Here is a 26,088-nt window from a genome sequence, read left to right on the forward strand (position 1 = left end):
CGCTTGGAATTTGGAGGGGGCTGGGCTGAAAAAAAAGGAGAAGGAGTAGGGAGCGCGGGAAGGAAGGAAGGCTCTCTTTGTATTTTAAGTTATTAGCTAGATGAGTTTAAAATTTACAGTTAAGTAAAAAGGTTGTGTAATACAGTTAAGTAAAAAGGTTGTGTAATACTTCCGACAATGGAAGTTTTGAAAAGAAGACAGATAATGGATTTAGTCAGTATTGTTGCTACTTTTCTTGCGTTTCAAACTGCCTTTCCAAAGTGATGGGTGTGGGGTGCAGTGACATTCCAGACTGATGGGCCATTGACAGTATGCAAACTACTACAGGTGTGAGGACACCTATCTCATCAATATTCATTGTGAAGACCACTGACTTTGAGAAAAATATTGTCACTCTAAAGTGCTAACACTTTAGTAATCAAACCACATAAAATTTCAGAATGTCACTTTCACCTATGTGTAGCCAACCCCTGTGTCTATAAGCTTCAGAGCTCAAAAGTCTTACCTAGAAATGTCTATAATGTGATTTTTTACAATTTCTCAGCATGTCTGAAAATAGGTTTTTGAAAAGTATATGTTTAAAGTTGATTTTAACAAAAAATAGAATAATAACATTCTAAGAGGTCTCAGATTATTGGTTCTGAGTTTGTGCTGAATAAAAGCAAATGTAACACTTTGGGACAATTGTTTTTTGGATAGGTGAAATATTTTGAAATGTCAAGGCATGTCAGACTACCCCAAAAGTGGAAAAGAAGCCTCAGACCCCAGGGGGTTAAACACATGCCATTGATTCCGATTGATTGTTTGGAGATATGGGGACTCAGTGTTAAGGAGTATCTGAGGGAATAATTAATAAAATAAAGGGAATGATTCTATAAGGCTGTAATTAGTCAAAACAAGAACTGACTGGCGCGCCGGCAAGCCAAGGCTACCTAATCGGAACAGATAGGGGGGGCGACAGAGAACATCAGCGGCCCCTACTTATCTTTTAGCCTTCCAGAAGGCCAAGAACAGTACGAGCCGGCTGGAACCACACATGTGGTTGTCACGTACACGGAAGGTACCGAGAAAGGGGGGGGGGGATGCCCAAAGGGCTTTAAAAGGGATACAACTGATACATATGGCAAAGCCTCCTCCTGTACATGCTGAATGTATGTCAGACGGCCGCTCCCTGATTATAATCAGTCAAGACAATAAACCAGTGATTTGCAACTTCTCCCCGTGTCAGCTGTGAATCTCTTCTCATCCACGGACCCGGTGGAGACGCCCTGCTCCAACAATTTGGGGGCTCGTCCAGGATCCCCAGGAGATTCGCAGGATTCGGCTAAGGGGTGACGCGGCCTACTTGGACACAGAGAACTGCGAGGCGCTGACTAGAAGAGGTAAGCAGAGCCTGTTACATCAAAATCTGCACATTGGATATGTCAAATTGAGCAGTTTGAAGTGTCCAGTGGCCCGTCGGTAAAGTAAGACGGAGGAGAGGTTGCACGCACTGTGTTTATACAGTATATTGTGTTGTCTATGTGTTGTGTATGCATTGTGTCTAGGTATCGTGCGCAGAGAGATAGAACCTTAAGGAGCAGAGGGTACGGGACCCCGCAGGGAAATAGAATTTTAAGGAGCAGAGGGTACGGGACCCCCGCAGGGAAATAGAATTTTAGGGAGCAGAGGGTACGGGACCCACGCAGGGAAATAGAATTTTACGAGCGGTAGAAAAGCTGGGTGGGAGACCCAGGGAATTCAGGACCCCGAACTCTAGATTGGGAGGAGGGAATAAGGTCCCCCTCTCTAACTAAAAAAAAAAAAAAAGAGAGAGAGAGGGTGAATCAAAGCACCAGCTTGGGTGCAGTTGTACTGGTTTGTGTGTGAGCAGGGTTGTGGGTTCTTCCTGTTCAGGGTGCTCGCCGCTCGCTCTGTGTTGGTTGAACTTGCCCGTGGCTCTGCTGTCACTGCTTGCGGTCTTACAGTTTGTCAGAACCGAAGGGGAGTTCTCGCCCAAAAGCCGGCCAGCCCGGCCGCACCCGCTGACTCAGTACGGGCAGGGCCGACAGGTACCTCGGGCGTTCATTACAACTGCTGAGCAGGACCTCGCCTAGGGTGAGTTCTAAAAACACCCCTAGCTTGGACTCTCGGGAGGGTGGGTGACGCCTGAAGGTTATTTTGCCGGCCTTGGTCGAGTCAGAACACCGGTCGTGCGGTCGATAAGCTGACTCCCACCTGGGTAGTCTCAGTTGTGCGTACAGAACACCCCCTTCCAAGTTGACATTGCTGGGGATCGGGGGGGGTTTCGGCTGGGAGCGGGCCTGTTTGACTGGGATTGGGCTTGTGTGACGTGCCCTGTTCAGGGGGGACACAACGGTAACCTGCTTTGAATATAGTCTTATTATTTTAGAAGTCGTTGATTTATCTATTGGTGGTGTTTGTTGGTAGGACATTCGACTAGGATAAGGAGGTGTACTAAGTGTGGGTGGCTGAACCCACATCCGGAGGCAGAAAGGCTGTTAGACAAGGGATCTAAACAGTCAGGACAGATTAAAAATGGACCGCGAGTTTGATCGGGAGCTAGATGACGGGGGATGGGCGCCCCCGGAAAATACAGTGTGGAAGCCACTAGTAAAGCAGATCCAGGTGGTGAAGGAAGCTATAGAAAGGGCAAGTGGTGAAGGAGATAAAGAGAAGGAGGTAGCTGATGCCGGGGAGCGTATGTATGGGGCGGTTCGAAGCGCCGGGTGTCGAGTAGAGGATGAGCGCTCACTGGGAGAATTACTGTGGAAAAAGGAGAGAGAGCATGCTAGCCAAAGGGACGAAGCAGCAAGGCAGAGGGCGACAGCCAGTATAGTGCAGAAAGGGAAGTGGAAAAAAGAGGCAGAAAGACATGAGAAGGAAAGGAGAGTGTGGGCGAGATTAGCCATATTTTGGCAAGGGACAGACCACCTCCATAGTGAGAAAAAAGGGGAGGGTAAGTTACTCCCTCCTTTAAAAGAAAAACAAGTAAAACATGGGGATCCTCCCTCAGCGTATAAGGGCAGGGAGGCGCTCTCAACAGCGCCCCCAGCCCATATGTGCCCCATGATCAATGTCACAGGAGGAACCCTCCACATTCGAACACAGGATACTCAGGAAGTCTCAGACTGTGTCCGGTCTGGGAAGACAGAGGAGGAGTCAGACAGGGACTCAGACGTAGGATCGGAGGGCTCTAGTCAAGTGAAAAGAGATAGGTCAGATGTCCATGAAAATACAAGGGCACAAGGGCAGCCAGCATTTGGTAACAGAGTATTGAGGGAACAGGCAGAAAACCTAGGGGGAGGGGCATGCGCTAAACCCGTCACACCAGGGAGAGAGCTAGGCCCCAGCGGCCCGACGCAGAAGAGAGTAGAGGTGCTGGGCCAGTTGTTAGGGTTACTTGAGGAGGAGGAGACAGAAGTGGCCCTACAGATAGATGGACTCAGCGAGGAATACATAGAGGGACTGCCAGGCCCGTCTGGAAATAGATACGGCCATGCGCTCCAGAGGCAAGCAGCTCCCCCTATTGGGGGGAGCAGGCAGTGGAAGGGAAAGGTATAAACCTTTCTCTATAGGAGATGTGCAGGCCTTGGCAGATAAAATGCCCCCCCCCGGCAGAGGGGGGAGGACAGTGGATGGAGAAGTTAGACCAACTCACTCAGGGGATGACGCTTGCACTGGGAGATTTCCGGGCGGTGGCAGCCCGCTGCTTGACTAAACATTCCCTACAGGGCGTAGAAGACAGAGCAGGGACTATTACATATGCAGACAATATGTGTCTGACGATGGTGGTGATGCGCTTGGGTGATGCCATGCGGGAAATGTTCCCCGCCCCTAGTGGAGCAGCCTTCCCAAAGTTTACATGGGATCCTAAGGTTCACCCTAGAGAATATTTGGATAAATGTAAGGAGGATTGGACCCGTCGAACCGGGTGCCACCCGGGGCAGGAAGGGGTGCAGCGGGAGTGGTTTAGGCGGGCAGTAATGGAGGGGGTCCCAGAGGCAGTTAGGTCAGCTATACTGGGCAGCCCGGAACTCCCGGGAGCAGACTCCCATGTGTGGGACCGGCATGTACTACACCATTTGCAGAGGGCACAAGAGGAGGCAGATAAGGAAAAGAGCGACCTTAAGGAACTACAGACACAATTACTGAAGCTGCAGGTGGGCGAAGCGAGGCAAAAAGCTAATGAAGCTAAAAGGAAAGAGCAGGGAAAGCAGATGGTGGCGGGGGTGTCCCCAGGGGGACCACCCATATACCTGCCCGGCCCTTGGAACGGGCCACCCACCTCCCAACAGGGAGGGTGGGGCCAGCAATGGGGAAGGGGCCGAGGCGGTTGGCGCCGGGGATACAGGGGCCGGGGCTGGGGAAGGGGTGCTCCACAAAGGGGACCGCCGTCAGGTGTCTGTTTCAGGTGTGGGGTGGAAGGACACTGGGCCAGGACTTGCCCAGCAGCGGTCCCAGCCAATGTCCACGGCAGGGGAGGCCCTCTTGGAAATCAGGTGATGGCCCCCAACCCCCAAGCGGCTCCCACAGCAGGACAATATCCGACAGTGGAGGCAGGGGAGTGGGACTGGTACCCCTCCTCACCATGACGGTTCCCGCGAGCGGCCCGGGACGCAGGGGAGGCAGACCCTATGCTGTCCCTTATGGTCATGGATAAAGAACTGCCATTTCTGGTAGACACGGGAGCCACGTATTCCACTCTTAACGTGGTTCCACAACAACATCATCTGTCTACCTCAACAGTGACCGTTGTGGGCTTCTCGGGGGAAGAACAGAGACTGCCAGTGACTAAACCGGTGAAGGTTGCAGTGGGAAAACAGACCTTTCTCCACCCGTTCGTGGTGTCTTCTTCCGTTCCAGTGAACCTCCTGGGACGGGACATGCTGGTGAAGCTGGGGGCCTCGATCCTGTGTAGTGCAGACGGACTGGTGGTCTCCCTGCCGGAGGGCACTCGACTGCGGTGCGACGCCCGCACCGCGGGCTCGGGACAGTGGCTGGTACAGCCGGTCCAGAGTCAGGCCCTAGCAGACATCTATTGGGGCCTACTAGAACCCAGCCTGACTGGCATCCTGGCGGCCTACTCAGCGTGGCGGCCCTGGATCTCGCTCCTAGAGCCCTATGTACCCCCACCTGACCCTCTTCATGTGACCCTTTCCTACGACAGGGATAGTACTGATTGGTATGAGGAACTGTTTGGTGAGCGACTAGAAGGCCAGCAGTGGCAAGTTGCCTCTGAGAACTTATATGTGGGTCCCGAAGGGGTAGCCTCGGCCACACTGCTTACCCCAGAACAGCTGCCCTGGTACATGATGGGACAGGAAGCATTCTCCTTCACTTACAGGGGCTGCCACCACATGTCTCTCTGGCCCTCCATCCTAAACACCAGGCCAAGGATTTGGGCCCGATGGTGAAACGGGCCAGAGAAACCGAGGACTGGGTACAGACTCAGATCCCACAGGTCTCCTTCTCGCCCTCCTGCAGTAACTATCGCATACAGGTCATAACACAGGACACAGCCCTCCTGCAACATGAGCAGATAGCTAGAGATCACGGGTGTGAGAAGATGGACCACCCAAAGGCGGCGGCCCTTCTGGCGTCTCTGCCAGATTCGCTGTGGTCCACCAGCCCCACAGATGTAGGTCTAATATCCTGCACGCCAGTGCAGTTCCAACTTCAAGCAGGGGAGGGTCCCCTCTGGCTCAAACAGTACCCGCACAAGCCGGCGGCGGAGGAAGGGATAGCTGAGACTATAGAGGGCCTCTTGCGGGCCGGGGTGTTAGAGCCCTCCACGTCTCAGTGGAACACCCCCATCCTCCCAGTGGCAAAACCAGGCACAGGCAAATATCAGATGGCCCACGACTTACGCGCCATAAACAACCTCCTGCTGACCCCTACTGTTCCAGTTCCAAACCCATATGTTGCCCTAACTAATCTGACCCCGCAACAAAAATGGTTCACATGCATTGATCTAGCAAATGCTTTTTTCTGTTTGCCCATAGCAGAGGAGTGTAGGGACATATTCTCATTCACTTACAGGGGCTGCCAGCTGCGGTACACCCGCCTGCCTCAAGGGTTTGCCCTTTCTCCAGGTATCTTTAACCAGGTCCTGAAGCAGGCTTTGCGGGGGTGTCCTCTCCCGGACGGTGTCACCCTCGTCCAATACGTGGACGATCTTTTGATCGCGGCCCCAACAGCGGAGGCGGCCCTACAGGCCACCCAGTCAGTGCTGCGCCTTCTGTCAGAAAAAGGCTTTAAGGTCAGTAAAGACAAATTGCAGATTGCTAGGACAGTAGTGACCTTCCTAGGACGAGTGTTGTCGGGGGCAGGAACAGGCCTCTCCCCAGCTCATCGGTCGGCTATCTTGCATTACCCAAAGCCCATCATAGTAAAAGACATGCTATCTTTCCTAGGGCTCACAGGTTACAGTCGCACCTACATTCCAGATTACACGGGACTTACACAGTAGAGTTTAGATTCTCTGCCCGAGCCTGAGCCCAGACCCGACCCGACCCGACCCGTGGGTCGGGTCGATATTTCCTGCCACTATCTTCGGGCCGGGCCGGGCGGGGCCATGATCAAGCATTTGTGTGTGGTTTTTTTTTTTTTAAATCATTACTTAATTAGCCTAATTGGGTGGAGAGCTATGCCATAATTATAAATGTAGCTCCCTCCCGTAAGACACGAGCACAAGAGTCCTTTGCATTTAACTGAGCCGACGGTTTATTCGAAAGACAGTGGCTTCGTTATTATCACCATCATGGCAGACGTGAGAACTAAATACAGATACGGAAACACAAAATCAAGCACATTTACTTACAATATTAGCTAACAAACATTGAAATTCAAATGAAATATAAACATAAATAACAATAAAGACAGCTTAGAGAATTCATATACAGTTAACACGAACCTCAGTTAGCATTTACATTTACATGGCTAAATACAACAAACTTAACTAAAACTTAATTAACACATACCTCGTTGGCTGCTTACGGAAGGATTTAACCTTTTTCTTAACCCTTTACTTAAAGTTCGATGCCGAGCACACAAACTGATTCCAGCAGCAAGCGAACTGGATAAGTGAAAACGTGCTTTTCTTCTAAACGTGTCTCAAAAATCCATTCTGAATAAACAAACAATGCAGTTTACATGCTTCGTCCTTGTTGCATTTTTCATTAAGATAAATCTAAACTAATTTCTGTAGTTCAAACAACTTAGAATTGTAGTTGAGAACGTCTGTTACAACGGCTCACGTATTAAAAAATAGTCGGGTTTAAATCGGGCTCGGGCTCATAATTACAGTTAATGTGTCGGACCGGGTCAGGCTCGGACACAAGGTGCACGGGCTCGGGTAGGGTCGGGTTTAATTTTTTGGGCCCGATCTAAGCTCTATTACACAGCCCCTGAGGGCGCTTGTCTGAGAACACGGCCTACGTAACCTCAGGATGCCCCTTAACTGGGACCAAGCATCTGAGGAGGCGTTTATCACCTTAAAGCAGAGGCTAGCACAGGCCACGGACCTAGCCCTCCCAGATTACTCTCTCCCGTTTCACTTGGATGTTTCGGAAACAGGAGAGGTCGTCAACGGCTTCCTGTTTCAGAAAAAAGGGGGGGAGAGGAGAGTGCCGATGTACGTCAGCATAAAACTCGATACTACAGAAAAAAGACACCCCGCATGCACAAGGCACGTGGCGGGAGTGGCCAAAATCATTCAGAAAACAGCACACATAGTGATGGGACATCCGCTGCACATTCTGACCTCGCACAGTGTGGTGACTTATGTGAATTCACAGACGTTTACCATGACGTCACTCAGGCAACAGAGACTTAGTAAAATACTAGAGGCACCTAATCTGAATTTTTCTCACGAAGGGATCAACATGGCAGACCACATGAGCGGGGGAGAACCACACGAGTGTGAGTACCGAGTTCAGAAGGAGGAGAAAGTCAGACCAGACTTAGGGGCAGAAAAAATAGAGAAGACAGACGATTGGTTTACAGATGGGTGTTGTTTTAGAACAGACACAGGAGGTTTGCAGGCAGGGTATGCAGTGGTGGCCAGACAAGGCCAAGATTATGTAACCTTGAAGGCAGACAGGCTGGGGGGAGCCCAGTCAGCCCAGAGAGCCGAGGTGATAGCAGTTATCGAGGCCCTGAAATTAGCAGAAGGGAAAGAAGTTACCATACACTCAGACTCAGCATATGCTGTAGGCGCAGTGCATGTGGAACTCAGCCAATGGCTGAGGGCAGGATTCTTGACCGCGGGGAACAAGCCAATAAAACACGAAGCAGAAATGAGGGAATTGGCAAAGGCCTTGATGCTTCCCAAAAGAGTGGCAGTGGTCAAGTGCAAGGGACATGAAGGGTCAGGAACAATGGTAGCGAAAGGAAATCAGGCTGCAGATGAGGAAGCGAAGAGGGTCGCAGGGTACGTGGTGTCCAAACAGATGATCACAGTAGAGGAGGAAGTTCACCAGAATTACCGACTGACCCTAGAGAAAGTTAAGCACGAACAGGACAAGGCCTCCCCAGAGGAAAAAAAGAAGGAGGGGCTATGGCAGAGTAAGGAAGGGAAGCCAGCCCTTCCCCCAGGTCTTCGCCAGACAATCTTGGCAGAAGCCCACGGGGTGGGTCATGCAGGGGTGAGACAAATGTTAGAGAATCTGACAAGCTGGTGGCATCCATTTATGAAAGAGACGGTGGGGGGATATGTACGGAGTTGCGCTACCTGCACCTTGTATAACTCGCGACCCACAGTCAAGCCTGAGAAAGGACAGTTTCCAATGTGCACCAGGTCAGGGGAAGAAATCGTTATAGATTATACAGACATGGTGATTCCAGTGAGAGGGTTCAGATATGTGTTGATGTGTGTGGACGCATTCTCAGGGTGGCCAGAAGCATGGCCCACAAAGAAGGAGGATGGGGTATCCGTGATAAAGTTTCTGATTAATCAGTATATACCACGACACGGGTTTCCCAACAGGATTCGGTCAGACAATGGGTCCCACTTTAAGAACGAGGACCTCCGGACGGTGGAGAAAGCGTTGGGATTGAGACATGCATTTGGAACTGTGTATCATCCGCAGTCCCAGGGAAAAGTGGAGCGAATGAACCAAACAATAAAACAAAAATTGGCAAAAATCTGCGCGCAGACCAAAATGAATTGGGTTGACGCTTTACCACTGGCAATGATGTCAGTGAGGTGTTCCATAAATAGGGGGACCGGGTTCACCCCCTTTGAGCTCCAGACAGGCAGGCAGTTCCCAGGACCCCAGAAAGGGTTAACCTGGACCCCCGACGAGGACGGGGAGCAAAATCCAAGGGCATATTATGATTGTTTGCAAGGTCTCGTTGCAGATTTCTCTAAATAGATCCAGGAGGCGAGACCAGAGAACCAGCCAGCCAAACCACACACGGCGGAGTGGGTCCTCCTGAAAGTCATCAAACGGAAGTGGTCAGAGCCCAGGTGGACGGGCCCCTTCCAGGTCACTGAGAGGACGTCACACGCGGTTCGTCTGAAAGGCAAAGGCGACACGTGGTTTCACTGGAGCCAGTGCGCGGCTGCGGAGGAGCCAGGGAGAACCACGGCAGAGATTCAGGAGGCCCTTAGGGAAGGAATCCAGGGCGTCAGTTCGGCTGAACTAGACGCAACTCAGGTCTCAACAGAAGGGGCAGAATAATCCCCTGACCTGAGCAACCAGAGCAGGGTAGTCCACCCCTGCTCCAACGACCAGAAAGAACAAAAGCACCTCATCCACCGCCAGACAACACTAGGACCAGGATGGAGATCAAGATAAAAAGGGGAATGTTGGGGGAAACAAGTGTGTTATGTGTGATGCTTAAAATGTTTAAAGGGTTAAAGATTATGGATATGATAATACTGCTTTCCACTGTCCAAACAAGAGCGGCCATGTGCGTAGGTTACCGAGGAGAGGCACCTCTGCAACTCCAGTACATAAGAGGCACCCCCACCACTTTCCTGTTTGACTTATGTGACGTAATAAATTGTCAGTACCAGAACGCGTCGTACCGAGGATACGACGTATGGCTCTGTTATGACCAGCAACATCATTTAGGGTGTCGCGCCGGTTGGACCGCAGCCCGACCGTGTGAAAGCTGGGACAGGGTGGCTAAGTACACCGGACCCTGGGAGCCCTATGGGCCAAGGTCCGCAAGGAGCTGGTGGACTAACATCACCTTCTCCAGGGAAGGGTATACTGGAAAACCCAGTTTGAATCCGCTGGCGTTGTCGATAGGACAGTATTATCACCCCCCGGATGAGGGAAACGATTTGAATATCCTGCTGGGCGTGGATCAGTCTGGAAAGGACCCCTGGGGCGTGGTGAGTATCCTATTTGTAGACCCTCCTAAGACTGCCCCACAGCCCACTAGAGGGCCCACTATGGCTCAAGTGACCACCCCGGTCCAAGGCACTAACGATACTATAGTGCTCCAGGTCGATTACACTAGACTGAATCCCCTAGACATTCTAGAACTAGCCACAGGGTACAAGAACGGCAACATCTGGCTGGCCTGGATTGCGCAGAACGCCAGAGAACAGCAGATGGAGGGCTGTGTGGCCTGTGCTTCAGCCAGACCCCAGCTCTATACGGAACCAGCCCCATTGCATCCCTCGGACGCCTGGGGCTATGCCTGCATGTTAGCCTTGACCAAGGAGGTCACACCGGGGGACTGCACCACGTTGGCATCCCTTTTTCCACCCATAGATAACAGGACTAAAGTAGGACCATTCACTCCCCGTCCAGGTAAAGCGGAATACCTCTGCTTTAGCTTCGCGGGTACTGGTCCCCGCGTGGGGGACATTCCCAGCGAGTGGTGTCGTGATATCATACACAATGGTTCCAGTAACAACTACATAGGGCATTGGGCCCGTTCTGGCCTCTACTGGTTCTGTGGCCGGGATAAGTTACTAGTTAGAATGCCTCTCAGCGGTCACGGGGTATGCGCCATGGTAAGGCTAATGGCACCGTTAGTCCTGATAGGGGAACGTCCCAATACACAGCAGGTCACTACTGGTGCACCAGGTGGGAAACTGGTGGGGAGGCGACGAGGACGCCTACTGATTAGACGCAGACGCGAGGCACCCAACTTTGACCCCACGGTAGATTCACCCACCTACATCGACGCTATAGGGATCCCGAGAGGAGTGCCAGATGAATTCAAATTGGCTGACCAGGTCGCTGCGGGATTTGAAAACATCCCTATTGTGGCGGCCATATTCCCCATCACTCCCAATAAAAATGTAGACCGCATTAACTATGTGCACTATAACATTTTGCGCCTGTCCAACCTTACTAGAGACACAGTGGCAGGCCTGGCTGAGCAATTAGGCCCTACTTCTCTGATGGCGGTCCAAAACCGGCTGGCGCTAGATATGCTACTAGCCGAAAAGGGGGGAGTGTGTTTGGGGAAGTATGCTGTACTTACATTCCCAATAACACAGCACCAGACGGCTCAGTGACCAGGGCACTCGAGGGTCTCCGGACCCTCTCCAGAACGATGCATGCACACTCCGGGATCAGTAACATCTGGGATGCCTGGCTGACCTCAGCGTTCGGACAGTGGAAAGGCTTAATGGGCTCGCTTTTATTATCCTTTGCTACTTTTGCTGCGATTTTAGTTACTTGCGGGTGTTGTTGTATTCCCTGCCTGCGCGCACTGTCAGTTCGTCTCATCACTACCGTGATAGAGAAGCAGGATGGCACCTATGCGCGGATGATGCCTCTCCTGCCTGTTGGGCCGGAGAGGGGCACAGGTCATTTGGACAGTTTTGACCTACGACTCCCCCGCCAATAGGGTGATCTCCTTGCGGAGACCAAACTGTTACGTTACGTATTCAAATTGTGTTTGAAACTGGAGTTTAATAGTGATGTAGTTGGAGTAGCAGAGACAGTTGAGACACTTGTGTTTGTGTGCCCTGGCCCAACCATCAAAGGGGAGGTTTCCATCATCGTAGGGACAAATACATCTGTGGTAAGACGGCTGTTCAATGCTTGCAAACTTGGGGTGAGAATTTTCTGAGTACCATGACTGTGCATCCTGAGATTAAACAGGCCTACCGGAGATTTCAAGAATCCCCAAATGATGTTGCTGAGATGGAAAGAGGCATAGTGTGGCTTGCTAAAGCTACGCCTATGACCTTACCCCCAGGGGGAACTGCTGCTGTTACTGGTATCCCTAAGTTTTCTGGTCGTCTGTCAACTCCCATGGTCCTAGTTGATCATTCTGGAGGAGGGCCGTTTTCAGATGAGCTTATGGTGTTACCCACCCTTAAGAATGCTACAGATGTTCATAAGCCTTGTATCACAGTTAGGCTCAATCCCAATTCTACCCCTTACCCCTACACTTTCCCCTACCCCTCCGTTTGGCGCGTTCACGTGTAGGGGTAGGGGTGTCTCAATTCTCTTTTGATTGGAGGGGTAGGGGTAAGGGGAAGGGCTAGATAGCCCTCGAAACGAAGATTTTTCGGGACCTCACTTCAAACGAAGGGCTAAGAGAAATTTACAACATGGCTGCCCACTCGAGCAAGCAGACCCATAAATGTTAAGTAATTTTTGCCATTAATAAGGATTTTTATGACATTTTTTCATTACATGTATATTACCATCAATCTTGTGTTTGTGTTTACGGTGATGTTCTGTAAAGAAACGTTTGAAAAAAAATCGCTAAAGTTTGCTTGCGGATAGCACTGATTGCACAATATTAGGAAATATATTTTTATGTCATATAACGTTACCCGGTAACTGACTGCATGTGGTAACGCGTTGTTTTGTTTTGCTTACGGCCATATGTGTACATGTAAATGAACGGTGCTTACACTATTCGTACTTATTGCAACATGACAACATTTTTGTAAATTATATTCTGTATAGGGACAGCTGAGGAAACCCGATGGCTCATACTAGGGGTGTGCAAAGCAGCCGGTATTTGTATCTGTATTTGTATTTGTTGAGGGGGGAAAAGTATTTGTATTTGTATTCGAGTAAAATTCAAAATAGGCGTAAAAATCCAGTTTTTTGCGTTGCACTTCTAATTTACGTTATAGTGTAAGTATTCTTTAATTATATCCATTATAATAATTATGGATATGCAGTAGAAAGAGTAACTTAAACGTACCATATAACTCCTACAAGTGCATACAATTCGACACAACTACACAACTATTGTTTTAACCTTTTTAACCAAACGTTAACGTTACTCTGTCAACAGCCTATTGTCTAAATTACCGAGCTAACAGAGCTACAGTACGTAAACAGAGCGAACATGAGAGCACCTGACTGCAGACGTCAATAATGCAGCGTAATGGAATAATCTCCCGATCAAACTCCGCTTCCCGAAAGTTATAAACTGCCTCCGGAACCCAGTTAAGGTACAAAAATCTATTCAACAAAAATAGTGATAGTTAAGTCTTTTTTCGCTCAGCCGAGCCTTCTCTGTTGCTGTTGGAGCAGCCTGTGTTAGTCACCTCTTTTACCTCCCCCCCCCCCCCCGACTCCTGAACTCACTCACTCATCCGGGCATGCACTGCGGTCTCAAGAGGAAACGCAGCTTTTTGATATAAAGTTTTTCTTGTTCCCGAATACAAATATTTTTTAAAGTATTTGTTCGAAATAAGTATTCGTAAAAAACACATTATTTGTGCCTTTCCGAATACCGTATTCGGGTTCGGCTCCACCCCTAGCTCATACGTTTTCGAGGTGAAAACGAACATCTGTTTTTAAAGTCCAAATACGGCGCAAAAAAACTTTGGGAGTGAGTAATCTTTACATGCTACGATGCTGACGGCGACATCTTGGAATTTGTGATAAACATCGGCGTCTGTCCTCTGACGTAACGTTAGGAGGTAGTGACAATGGATGATGACGTATAACAGTGTAGTAGTGGTGTCCCATTTCTTAGGGGAATTTTTTTAACCCTACCCCTTTCCACTTCATTTCAAGGGGCAAGGGGAAGGGGTGAGGGGTAGGCAAAGGGGTAGAAAATAGAATTGGGATTGGGCCTTAATGTGAGGAATATGTCCACTCGTGAGGTAACACTGAAATGTGGCATGCCAATTGCACATCTGTTTCCAGTGGATGTTGTGGATAAAGATCCACTGAAGAAAAATAACAGAGTTGATTGAGCTGACTCAAGCTGCATTTAATTTCGGTGATTCACCGATACACAAAGATTCTGGAGCGACAAGAGGTTTTCTCCCGAGGTGAATTTGATGTCGAATGTGCAAGGAGCATAGAGCACTCCATTCATGTGACATATGATAAGCATTTCAGAGAGCGTTCCAGATGTTTACCTCCAGGGGATGTTGCAGACGTGAGGGAACATCTTAACAATCTCCTCAAAGCTGGTATTATCTCAGAGTCACAAAGTCCCTATGCTTCCCCCATAAGAACATAAGAACATAAGAACTATACAAATGAGAGGAGGCCATTCGGCCCATCGAGCTCGCTTGGGGAGAACTTAGCTAATAGCTCAGAGTTGTTAAAATCTTATCTAGCTCTGATTTAAAGGAACCCAAGGATTCAGCTTGCACTACGTTATCAGGAAGACTATTCCATACTCTGACTACACGCTGTGTAAAGAAGTGCTTCCTTAAATCCAGTTTGAAATGTTCTCCCGCTAATTTCCACCTATGGCCACGAGTTCTTGTATTTGAACTAATGCTGAAGTAACTATTCGGTTGAACAGCATCCAAACCTGTTACAATCTTATAGACCTGGATCATGTCCCCTCTGTCTCCTTTGCTTGAGGCTGAACAGATTTAGCTCAAATAACCTTTCCTCGTATGACATTCCTCTAAGACCAGGAATCATTCTTGTGGCCCTACGCTGCACCTTTTCTAAGGTCGCTATGTCCTTTTTAAGATATGGTGACCAAACCTGTACACAATAAAAAGTGTGGAGTGGTACGCAAGAAAAATGTGTGTAGATTACAGGACATTGAACAAAAGAACAATTCCTGGCCAGTACACAGTGCCAGGATGGAAAAACGGAGAATCAGATAGACCATATCACTATCGGCCGCAAGTGGAGAAGAAGCCTTCTAGATGTGAGGGTGAACCGAGGAGCAGACGCTGCATCGGACCACCATCTAGTACAGGCTACCGTCAAGTTGCAACTGAGAGCCCACAAGGACCAAGCACAGAGATCCTCCTTCAAGTACAACGTCCAGAGCCTGAAGGACACCAGAAAAACCATAGAGTACCAATGCAGCCTGAAAAACCATTTTGAAGCACTAGCAGACTTGGCTGAGGAGACAATAGAGGAACACTGGCAGGAGATTAAAAGGACCTGGACAGACGCCTGCCAAGAAGTCCTGGGAAAGAAGACAAGAGAGCACAAGGAGTGGCTGACGGCAAACACCTGGGACCTCATGGAAGAGAGGAAAGTACTGAAACAGAGGATCAACCACAGCCATGACCAGCAGGAGAAAAGACAAGAAACAAACAAGAAAGTAGAGAGGGGTGCCAGAGCAGACAAGAGGAAATTCATCCATGACCTAACGGAGGAGGCAGAGAAAGCAGCAGGCGAAAGAGAGATATGAAGAGGCTGTACGAAATTATCAGGACTCTTGCAGGCAAGAACACGCAACCAATGTGCCCTGTGAAAGACAAAGACGGGAAAACCATCACAACTGAAAACCAGGAGAGAGAACGATGGGCTCAGCACTTCACAAAAATCTTGAACAGACCCCCACCAGAACAGCCCTCCACTATACCACAGCAGACAGCCTTCTAGATGTAAAAACCAACCCTCCCACTAAAGCAGAGACCATCAAGGCAGTGAAGAATATCAAAGCAGCAGGCCCAGATGGCATACCCCCAGAAGCCCTGAAAGCCGATGTCTTCACAACAACCAACATGCTCCTCCCCCTGCTACAGAAAGTCTGGACACAGGAACAAGTGCTTGATGAATGGAGACAAGGGCACCTCGTCAAGCTCCCCAAGAAAGGTGACCTATCCAGCTGCAACAACTGGCGAGGCATCATGCTCCTGTCTGTTCCCAGCAAGATCCTGACGCGCATCATGCTAGAGAGACTGAAGGAGGCTCTAGACAAGAGATTGAGGGACAAACAGGCAGGCTTTCGGCAAGACAAGTCGTGTATCGACCACATCGCCACTCTGCGCATCATCATAGAGCAGTCCCTTGAATGGCAATCCCCACTCTACTCAGTCTTCGTGGACTTCGAGAAGGCCTTTGACAGCGTGGACCAGGAGGTTCTTTGGAACCTCATGGCACACTATGGGATTCCACCCAAGTTTATTGCCATCATCCAGCAACTGTACGCCAGTTCCACATGCCAGATTATCCAAAAAGGCAAGCTGACAGAGCCCTTTGAGGTCAAGACTGGAGTGAGGCAGGGCTGCTTGTTGTCGCCGACCATCTTCCTTCTGGTAGTGGACTGGATCATGAAGATTTCCACCAAGAATGCCAACACAGGAATTCGATGGACCTTCACTAAGCAGCTCGAAGACCTCGACTTCGCAGATGACGTCAGCCTACTGTCTCACCGACAACAAGATGCACAGCAGAAACTGAACAGACTCGCAGAGGAAGCAGGCAAAGTTGGGCTCAAGATCAACACCAAAAAGACAGAAACCATACGGATAAACAATAAGCAGCAAGATCAAATCCAACTACAAGGATCCAACATTAGTGATGTCAACAAGTTTGTCTACCTGGGCAGTGTGGTGAGCAAGGATGGAGGAGCAGACGAGGACATCAAAAGCCGCATCAACAAAGCCAGATATGCCTTCAATACCCTGCGGTCCATCTGGAAATCTACCGCACTTTCCAGACAGACAAAAATCCTCATCTTCAACACCAGTGTGAAAGCAGTTTTACTGTATGGCTCAGAAACCTGGAGACTGACCAAGACAGCAACCACCAAACTACAGGTGTTCATCAACAGATGCCTTCGCACTATCCTACGCATCAGATGGCCAGAAAAGATCTCTAATGCTACCCTGTGGGAAAGAGCAAAACAGACCCCCATTAACCAAGAGATCCGAAACAGAAAATGGAGCTGGATAGGCCACACTCTGCGCAAGAACCCGGACAATGTCACAAGGCAGGCCCTGGAGTGGAACCCACAGGGAAAGAGAAAAGTAGGCAGGCCAAGGGAGACGTAGAGACGCTGCACTGAGCGAGAGATGAAGGCAGCCAGATGGACATGGGCTCAGCTGAAGAGAGACGCCCAGAATCGAGTTCGCTGGAGGAGTGTTGTCGAGGCCCTATGCTCCCAAGAGGAGCAAACGGTTTAGAGAGAGAGAGAGACACAATGCCACGTGTTGAGGATGCTCTTACCTGCCTGAGTGGTAGCCAGTGGTTCTCTGTGCTAGATCTGAGGAGCGGGTATTACCAGATACTCTTAGGGAAGGCTGACAAAGAAAAGACTGCTTTTCATTTGTCCGGCTGGTTTTTAGCAGTTCGAGAGAATGCCACAGAGGATTTCTGGGGCACCAGCCACATTTCAGCGGGCAATGGAGAGAATAGTTGGAGACATGAACCTCTTGGAGATGACCTCATTGTATTCGGGAGAACACTTGAGGAACATGAGCAATGGTTGTTAAAGGTATTGGACAGATTGAAAGAGGAAGGACTTAACTCTCTGGGGTCGAGTATGTCGTCGGCGACATTGCATACTTTTCGCGTCTATTTCAGTTTATATCTCGCTGAAATTTTAATGTAGAATCATGAAAAAAACACTGGCTAAATCCGTAATCTGTCTTCTGTTCAAAACGTCCATTGTCGGAAGTATTAAAGTTTTTTTAATTAGGTTAAATCGGCAGAAAAGTAAACCATGTCATCTTACTTTGTTTTACCTGCATCGGGGGCGTGTAGTGCCGCTCTCACCCGAAGATCGCTATTCACATTCTAAATAGCCGCATTAGCGCGTATTCAAATCGCATTCGCATGGTAATTTGATTAACAGCGCAACGGTGAAACGCGATCCAGATAAATCCCCTTCAGTGCCATAAAAGGAGGTTGGGGACGTGGCCAGGTGACAATGGCTCATTCATACACATGAAAGGAGCCAGAAATAGTGACATGAGTTAGGTTTTTCTTATTTATTTATCCAAATGAATGTTGCATCTACACCATTTAGTCATCTTCATTTAGCCAAGACTTTGGTGATCAGATATCTGGGATCAAAACAAACTGCCAGCATTGCTTACTATGTACTTTTATAATGTTTCTGCAAGTGTTCCAAACTGCATTTTGCAATGTCTATACTTTGATGTCAAATTTCAAACTTAACAAAAATCTGACATATTTACAATATATATTAAAATAAAGATGAGTGTAATGGCAAAACAAATATATAAGAAATAATTTATTTGCCATGAATTAAGTTTATGATATTTGAAGAAATGTGTGATCATGCCCCAGTCAGTGAAAGTGTGTTTCCTACCCCTAGGCTCCAGAGGGTTAAATTGTCCTTAGACAAATGTAAGTTTTGTTGCACTTCAGTGAATTATTTGGGACACATTGTCTCAAGAGATGGTGTTGCTACGGACCCCTCCAAAGTAGAGGCGGTGTTGTCCTGGCCACGTCCCAAGAACATATCTGCTCTTCGCTCTTTTCTGGGCTTTAGTGGATATTATCGGCGTTTCGTGAAAGATTATTCCAAAATCAGTTTTCCGCTGAACCAGCTGTTGAAGGGCTGTATCACTGCAGGGAAACCTGGTCAGCAATCCTGAAAAGGTAAATGTGCTGGAAAGCCCAAGGAGGATGATGCGCCAAAGCAACTGTTCCATCCTTCGGAGCAATTTGGTTCCAGGTGGGACTCGAAGTGCGAGGCAGCTTTTCAGATGCTCAAGAAGAGTCTCACAGAAGCACCTGTTCTGGCCTTTGCCAATCCTCAGCTACCTTACACTCTGCATGTTGATGCTAGCAAAGAGGGTTTGGGTGGTGTATTATATCAGGATCAAGGGGATGGTCTACGCCCTGTCGCTTTTGTCAGCAGGAGCCTTTCCCCATCTGAAAGGAATTACACCACGCACAAACTTGAGTTCTTAGCTTTAACTCCCTGGGGTCGGCGGTCCCGCCGGCGGGATCTGACAGAAATTTTGCAAAACCGTTTAAATAACTCCGCAAGTTTTTGTCATATACACATTTTAAAAATACCCTCAGAAACCTTGGATGGTCTACTTTCCAAATATATATAGGTAGAAACTAAATATATTTTTACAGCTTCATGATACGAATAGAGAGAACAAGAGTGACTGACTTAAGCGTCTGCGTCTCGAAGCGGCTCTGATCGCCCACTCACTTGCAAATCACACTATTTGCATGATAATAACATGATAATCCGACAGTTAGTATTGGGTGAAGAAATATGTGAATACGCCCATTGTGACCGAAATGAACAAGAGCACATGTCTGGGTAGTGTTTACACTGATCGGCTACAATATAGCACACGGATTTAGTCAGTGTTTTTTTCATGATTCTACATAATGATTTCAGCGAGATATAAACTGAAATACACGAGAAAGATACACGGTCGACGATGCCCTCATCCCCAGAGCGTTAATAATAGTCACTGCATCATATTTATTGCTTTCTATATTTATATAGTCACAGTTTTTCCATTTTTCATTCCATCTACCAATAAACTGTGAAAGGGATTTAATTTTTGCTACTTTTCTTGCGTTTCAAACTGCCTTTCCAAAGTGATGGGTGTGGGGTGCAGTGACATTCCAGACTGATGGTGATCTCGCTGGCCCCCTTGATTTTCCCTGTGACTCCTGTCGTGCTTTCCCCAGTGACTTCCCCCTTGACCTCCCCAGTGACCCCTCCACCGTTGCCCCAGAACAACAAGTCCCGGCCTGGTCCCCGCCTTTCAGTCTCCCGAAAAGGGAGGGGCCACCGGCGTTGGGGTCAGTTCCCGCCCGCCCTGCCCCCTGGCTCGCCTTTGATTCCCCTGGCTGTGGCTCGGCGGTCGCCTGCGGGTCCTCCGGCTCCCGCTCGGCAGTCGCCTGTGGCCCCCCTGCCTTCGGCTCGGAGGTCGTCTCCGGTCCCGTCTTCAGCGCCCTGTCGGCTGGCTGCTGTCCCGCCTCCGGCGCTTCACGGGTCGCCTGCGGGTCCCCCATCTCCGGGTCGGCGGTCGCCTGCGCCTTGGCCGGCGGCGGCTGCGCCTTCGTCTGCCGCGGCTGCTGCTCCCTTTTCCCCTTTGCCTGGGTCCCCTTCCTCTTCCTCCTTGCCCCGTTCGTCAGTCCCTCCGCCCTCTTCCTTGCCGCCTGCGGCGTTTCCTCCGGCTCCCCCCTCGCGTTCGCCTAGGGTCCCTTCGGCTTCGGCCTCGCGGTCGCCTGCTGCCCCTGCGGCTTCCGCCCGTCGCCTGCCTGGGTTCCCTGCGGCTCCCCATTTCCCCCTGCCCTTCTCCTCTGTGCCCCCTGCCTTTGTGCCTCCTGTGTTTGTCCCCAGTCCCTCTGTGCCTTTCGGTCCTTTTGTGTCCCCTGTGTCTGCTCCTTGTCCTCCTGTTTCTCCTTTGTTTGCCCCTGGCCCCTTTGTTCCTCCCGTTGGTGTTGCCCCTGTGCTTGTTGGCTTTTCCTGTGGTTTGTCGTTTGTTGTCTGAGCTCCTGTCTTTGTGTGTGTTCTGTGTGTCTGTCTTGTGCCCTGTGTCTGGTTGACTTTTTTTTTGCTTTTGTTTTCCAGGTCCTGTGTCCCCGGTTTCGTCCTTCCGCTCCCCTGGGGCGCGCCCGGTGTGCGCGCCTTTGGGGGGGGGTTCTGTCACACCCCGATCGTGCTGATCCTTCTGTGCCATGCCCCCCTCGTTAACGTCATGTCGATTCCCAGTGTTTCACGGCTGTTTTCCATTGTCTGTATTAGTTCGATGTATTTAACCCTATGGAGTGAACCAGGGGCCCCTTGCATGGGGGGGCATTTCTTCCCTCTTTGGAATAATTACCTTATAACTTCAGATATAAAAGTCACAGACACATGCCTGATACCTAAAAGCAAAGTTGACCCCTTTACAATTGATTGTAGGAAGTTCAATAACGAAATGAATAACCTATGTATAATTTATGGACATGCGAATATAACAAAAACAGCTGGAAAATACAAAAACCTGTCTTTGTGTCTTGGATTTTTGTAAATATTTCAAAAACTACATGATGGAATAGGTCCAATTTTAGAAATCTGGTTCCCAAACTTGTTTTCTACATGTGTGCCCAATTTCATATCATTTGATGCAGCCCAACAGGTTTTACGGAGGAAAGAGCAAATGGTGCAACTGGGAGCCTTTCCTATCCAAAAGCTAACCTAAACTAATCTGAAACTTATCCAAAATGGCAATAGTGTAACTAGCAGTGTTTTTTGGGGTAGCAACTTTCTTTCTAAATGCATTACCACTTATAGGTCATAAGTAACAATTTGTCACACATCATCACCACACATTTGTAGGAAAATCTATATTTTATTCACACGACTTGTGCCAAACTTATCCAAAACCTATCCAAACTGGCCACAGTGTAACTAGCAGTGTTTTTTGGGGTAGCGTCTTTCTTTCTAAATGCATTACCACTTATGGGTCATAAGTAACATTTTGTCACACAAAATCACCACACATTTGTAGGAAAATCTATATTTTATTCACACGACTTGTGCCAAACCTATCCAAAACCTATCCAAAATGGCCGCAGTGTAACTAGCAGTGTTTTGGGATAGCGTCTTTCTTTCTAAATGCATTACCACTTATGGGTCATAAGAAACATTTTGTTTCTAACCATAACCCTACATAACTGTGCCCAAACAAAGCCCGACAAGTGCCCCGCATAACTGTGCCCAAATAAAGCCCGACAAGTGCCCCGCATAACTTTGCCCAAACAAAGCCGACAAGTGCCCCGCATAACTTTGCCCAAACAAAGCCGACAAGTGCCCCGCATAACTTTGCCCAAACAAAGCCGACAAGTCATCGTACATAATGTTGCCCAAACAAAGCCGACAAGTACTGTACATAACTTTGCTCAAACAAGGCCGACAAGTGCCCCGCATAACTTTGCCCAAACAAAGCCCCGCGTAACTTTGCCCAAGTGAAAGCCAAAAGCGCTGCATTACTTTGCACACTTCAAAGCTTGACAAAGGCGATGCGGAACTTTTCCCAATGTACCACAATACAAGTGTTACCAAAGCAAGTTAATTGTAATTTGCTGAATCACGGAATTATAAAAATCTATAGAATAAAAGAGTAAAATGTAAACTGTAAATAAATGTACTTATGTCGAGCGTTGCATCCTCTCCGCGCAAAAAAGCGTCCTCCTCCAACGAATCAATGGACCAGATATTACATAATCCTCACACACAGCCCGGACTTTAACTCGACCGAACAGAAATAGAGTTTTTTTACAGTATATACTTATTATTTTGGTGATCGATTTAAACTATATTATTAACATTGGAAACGGACGTTAATAATGTATTTTAATTCTACAAGAAGGGACGTTAATAGCATATGTTAATTTATTAGCCCAGGGGTCTCCGGAGGTAGCTGACGGGTACCGGCGGGCCAGGCGGAACGCAGCTCGGGCGGTCGCAAAAGCAAAAACCCGGGCGTGGGAGGAGTTCGGCCATGGAAAGTGACTTTCGGTCGGCCTCAAAAAGGTTCTGGCAAACCATCCGGAGTATCAGGAGGGGGAAGCAGCTCCTGGTTCCTACTATTTATAGTGGGGGGGGGGGGTGCTGTTGACCTCACCTGGGGACATCACCTGGAGGTGGAAGGAATACTTTGAGGACCTCCTCAACCCTGCCTCAGATACATCTACGCACACTGCCTTTGAGACATCTGAGGGCACAGAGCCCGAGGGTGCTGGGGGGGGCTTGCACATCACTGGGGCTGAGGTGGCCAGAGTGGTTAAAGAGCTCCGTGGTGGCCGGGCCCCGGGGGTGGACGAGATCCGCCCGGAGTACCTGAAGGCTCTGGATATTGTGGGGCTGTTGTGGCTGACACGGCTCCTCAATAGTGCGTGGAGGTCAGGGACGGTGCCGCTGGATTGGCAGACCGGGGTGGTGGTCCCCTTATGTAAGAAAGGGGACCGGAGGATGTGTTCCAACTACAGGGGGATCACACTTCTCAGCCTCCCTGGGAAAGTCTATTCCGGGGTACTGGAGAGGAGGGTGAGATCGATAGTCGAATCTCGGATTCAGGAGGAACAATGCGGTTTTCGTCCTGGCCGTGGAACACTGGACCAGCTTTATACCCTTGCAAGGGTACTGGAGGGGGCCTGGGAGTTTGCCTATCCAGTCTACATGTGCTTTGTGGATTTGGAAAAGGCTTATGACCGGGTCCCCCGAGGTGCTCTGTGGGGGGTGCTTCGGGAGTATGGAGTCCGGGGTCCTGTTGTGGGCGATTCGGTCCCTGTACGAACGGAGCAGAAGCTTGGTCCGCATTGCCGGTAATAATTCGGACGTGTTCCAAGTGCTGGTTGGGCTCCGCCAGGGCTGCCCTTTGTCATCAGTCCTGTTTATAATATTTATGGACAGGATTTCTAGGCGCAGCCAGGGTGTTGAAGGTGTCCAGTTTGGTGGCCTCAGGATTGCCTCGCTGCTTTTTGCAGACGATGTCGTTCTGTTGGCTTCATCTGCTGGGGATCTCCAACATGCACTGGGGCGGTTCGCAGCCGAGTGCGAAGCGGTAGGGATGAGGATTAGCACCTCCAAGTCCGAAACCATGGTTCTCAGCCAGAAACGGGTGGTTTGCCCTCTTCAGGTCGGGGAAGACGTACTGCCTCAAGTGGAGGAGTTTAAATATCTCGAGGTCTTGTTCACGAGTGAGGGTAGGCGAGATCGGGAGCTGGACAAACGAATCGGAGCGGCGTCTACAGTTTTGCAGGCGCTTAACCGGTCCGTCGTGGCTAAGAAAGAACTGAGCCAACAAGCAAAGCTATCAATCTATTGGTCCATCTTCTTCCCTACCCTCACCTATGGTCATGAGCTATGGGTAATGACTGAAAGAATGAGATCGCGAATACAGGCGGCCGAAATGAGGTTTCTCCGCAGGGTGTCTGGGCTCTCCCTTAGGGATAGGGTGAGAAGTTTGGATATCCGGGAGGGCCTCAGTGTAGAACCGCTGCTTCTTCACGTCGAAAGGAGCCAGTTGAGGTGGTTTGGACATCTGGTGTGGATGCCTCCTGGGCGGCTACCCGGAGAGGTTTTCTGTGCATGTCCTATAGGGAGGAGGCCCCGGGGCAGACCCAAGGCTCGCTGGAGGGATTATATCTCTCGGCTACCCTGGGAACTCCTCGGTGTCCTCCCTAAGGAGCTGGTAGAGGTAGCTGGGGAGAGGGAGGTCTGGGTGCCTCTCCTGAAGCTGCTGCCCCCGAACCCCGGACAAGCGGCAGATGATGGATGGATGGTGGGTATAAAAAGCTGGTATTGTCAGTAAGTCATTCCAAGTTCATCATTCAAACAGCCATGAAAACACGACGTCACTTAACGGACAAGCAGCGCCACCTGGCCATGGCGCGCTTTCGGGTCGGTGGCAGGCAGTCAGATGTTGCTCGTGAACTTAGCGTGTCTCAAAGTGTCATCAGCAGACTTGCATCAAGACACAGAACTACTGGCAGAGTTCATGACAGACCGCAACTATGACCAGTACCTAAGGACCAATGCACTCAGACATCGTCATGCAACTGCCACACAGCTGCAGGCCCGTTTACGAGATGCGAGGGGTACTAGGGTTTCCAGACAAACCAATCGCAACCGACTCCACCGCTTTGGCTTGAATGCCAGACAACCGTTGCAGGTGACTGCACTGACACCAAGACACTGCCGTGAACGTTTGCAGTGGGCACAAGACCATTTGACCTGGACAATGCAGCAGTGGTCTACCGTCCTGTTCACTGATGAGTGTCGGGTCACCTTGCACAGAAATGATTGTCGTCAGCGTTGCTGGAGAAGGCGAGGTGAGCGATACGCTGAGGTCAACATGGTCCCCAGGGTTTGCTTTGGTGGAGGAGGTACAACAGTCTGGGCAGGCATCACCAGTCAGCGCAAAACAGACTTGGTTATTGTACATGGCTCAGTCACTGCACGTTCATAGAACCCATCATCATCCCCCAATTCCGCCAGCACACCCCGAACTTTCTGTTCATGGATGATAATGCTCCACCACATCGTGGCAGAATTGTCACAGCTTGACTTCAGGAGATTGAAGTGCCTCATAAGAACATAAGAAATTTACAAACGAGAGGAGGCCATTCGGCCCATCAAGCTCGTTTGGGGAGAACTTAACTAATAGCTCAGAGTTGTTAAAATCTTATCTAGCTCTGATTTAAAGGAACCCATGGTTTTAGCTTCCGCTACACTAGCAGGCTACACGCTGTGTAAAGAAGTGCTTCCTCAAATTTGTTTTAAAATGTTCTCCCGCTAATTTCCACTTATGGCCACGAGTTCTAGTATTTAGACTAATATTGAAATAGTCATTTGGCTGAACAGCATCCAGACCCATTAGAATCTTATAGACCTGAATCATATCCCCCCTTAGTCTCCTTTGCTCAAGGCTAAACAGATGTAGTTCCGCTAACCTCTCCTCATAAGACATTCCTCTAAGACCAGGAATCATTCTCGTAGCTCTTCGTTGCACCTTTTTCGTTGCAGCAATGTCCTTCTTGAGGTATGGTGACCAAGGAATTATATAAGTGTAACATCACCTCCCTTGACTTAAACTCCACACACCTAGAGATATAACCCAACATTCTGTTGGCCTTTTTTATTGCTTCCCCACACTGGCGAGAGTGGGACATGGAAGCATCAACATACATACCGAGATCTTTCTCGTAATCAGCTACCTTTATTTCAGTGGAACCCATAAAATATTTGTACTTTATATTTCTGCTCCCTGCATGGATTACCTTATATTTATCTGTGTTAAATTTCATCTGCTAAGTATCAGCCCATTCGCTAATTAAATCCAGATCCCGTTGAAGCCTCTCATATGGTATGGCCATCAATGTCCCCTGACCTGAACCCCATAGAGCACGTCTGGGACCAGTTGAAGCAGAGACTGGTTGATCGTACCCCACCCCCACGTGACCTGGCAGAACTGCGTGTAGCACTTGTGGA

At 49.3% G+C, this 26,088-nt stretch overlaps 2 protein-coding genes across 6 annotated transcripts in view; one reads left to right on the top strand and one right to left on the bottom strand.

Annotated features, from left to right (window-relative positions):
* Window positions 1-26,088, bottom strand: part of LOC111837764 (uncharacterized) — a 153,243-nt gene that overhangs the window by 102,550 nt on the left and 24,605 nt on the right. The window contains exon 1 of one of the 5 annotated variants that reach the window (XM_072705681.1): window positions 17,331-17,399. The exons of the other annotated variants lie outside the window; for them this stretch is intronic. The gene's annotated coding sequence lies outside the window, so the exon portion shown is untranslated. Of the gene's footprint in view, window positions 1-17,330; window positions 17,400-26,088 lie in introns of those variants that run through there. 5 annotated transcript variants of the gene reach the window in all.
* LOC140581996 (uncharacterized) lies at window positions 837-11,825 on the top strand. Its single transcript, XM_072706025.1, has 2 exons — window positions 837-1,060; window positions 9,378-11,825. Exon 2 carries the CDS (start codon window positions 9,788-9,790, stop codon window positions 11,486-11,488), a length of 1,701 nt encoding a protein of 566 aa, XP_072562126.1. The 5' UTR covers window positions 837-1,060; window positions 9,378-9,787; the 3' UTR covers window positions 11,489-11,825.

Source organism: Paramormyrops kingsleyae, chromosome 23, assembly GCF_048594095.1.
Source record: "Paramormyrops kingsleyae isolate MSU_618 chromosome 23, PKINGS_0.4, whole genome shotgun sequence".
NCBI classification, from domain to species: domain Eukaryota; kingdom Metazoa; phylum Chordata; class Actinopteri; order Osteoglossiformes; family Mormyridae; genus Paramormyrops; species Paramormyrops kingsleyae.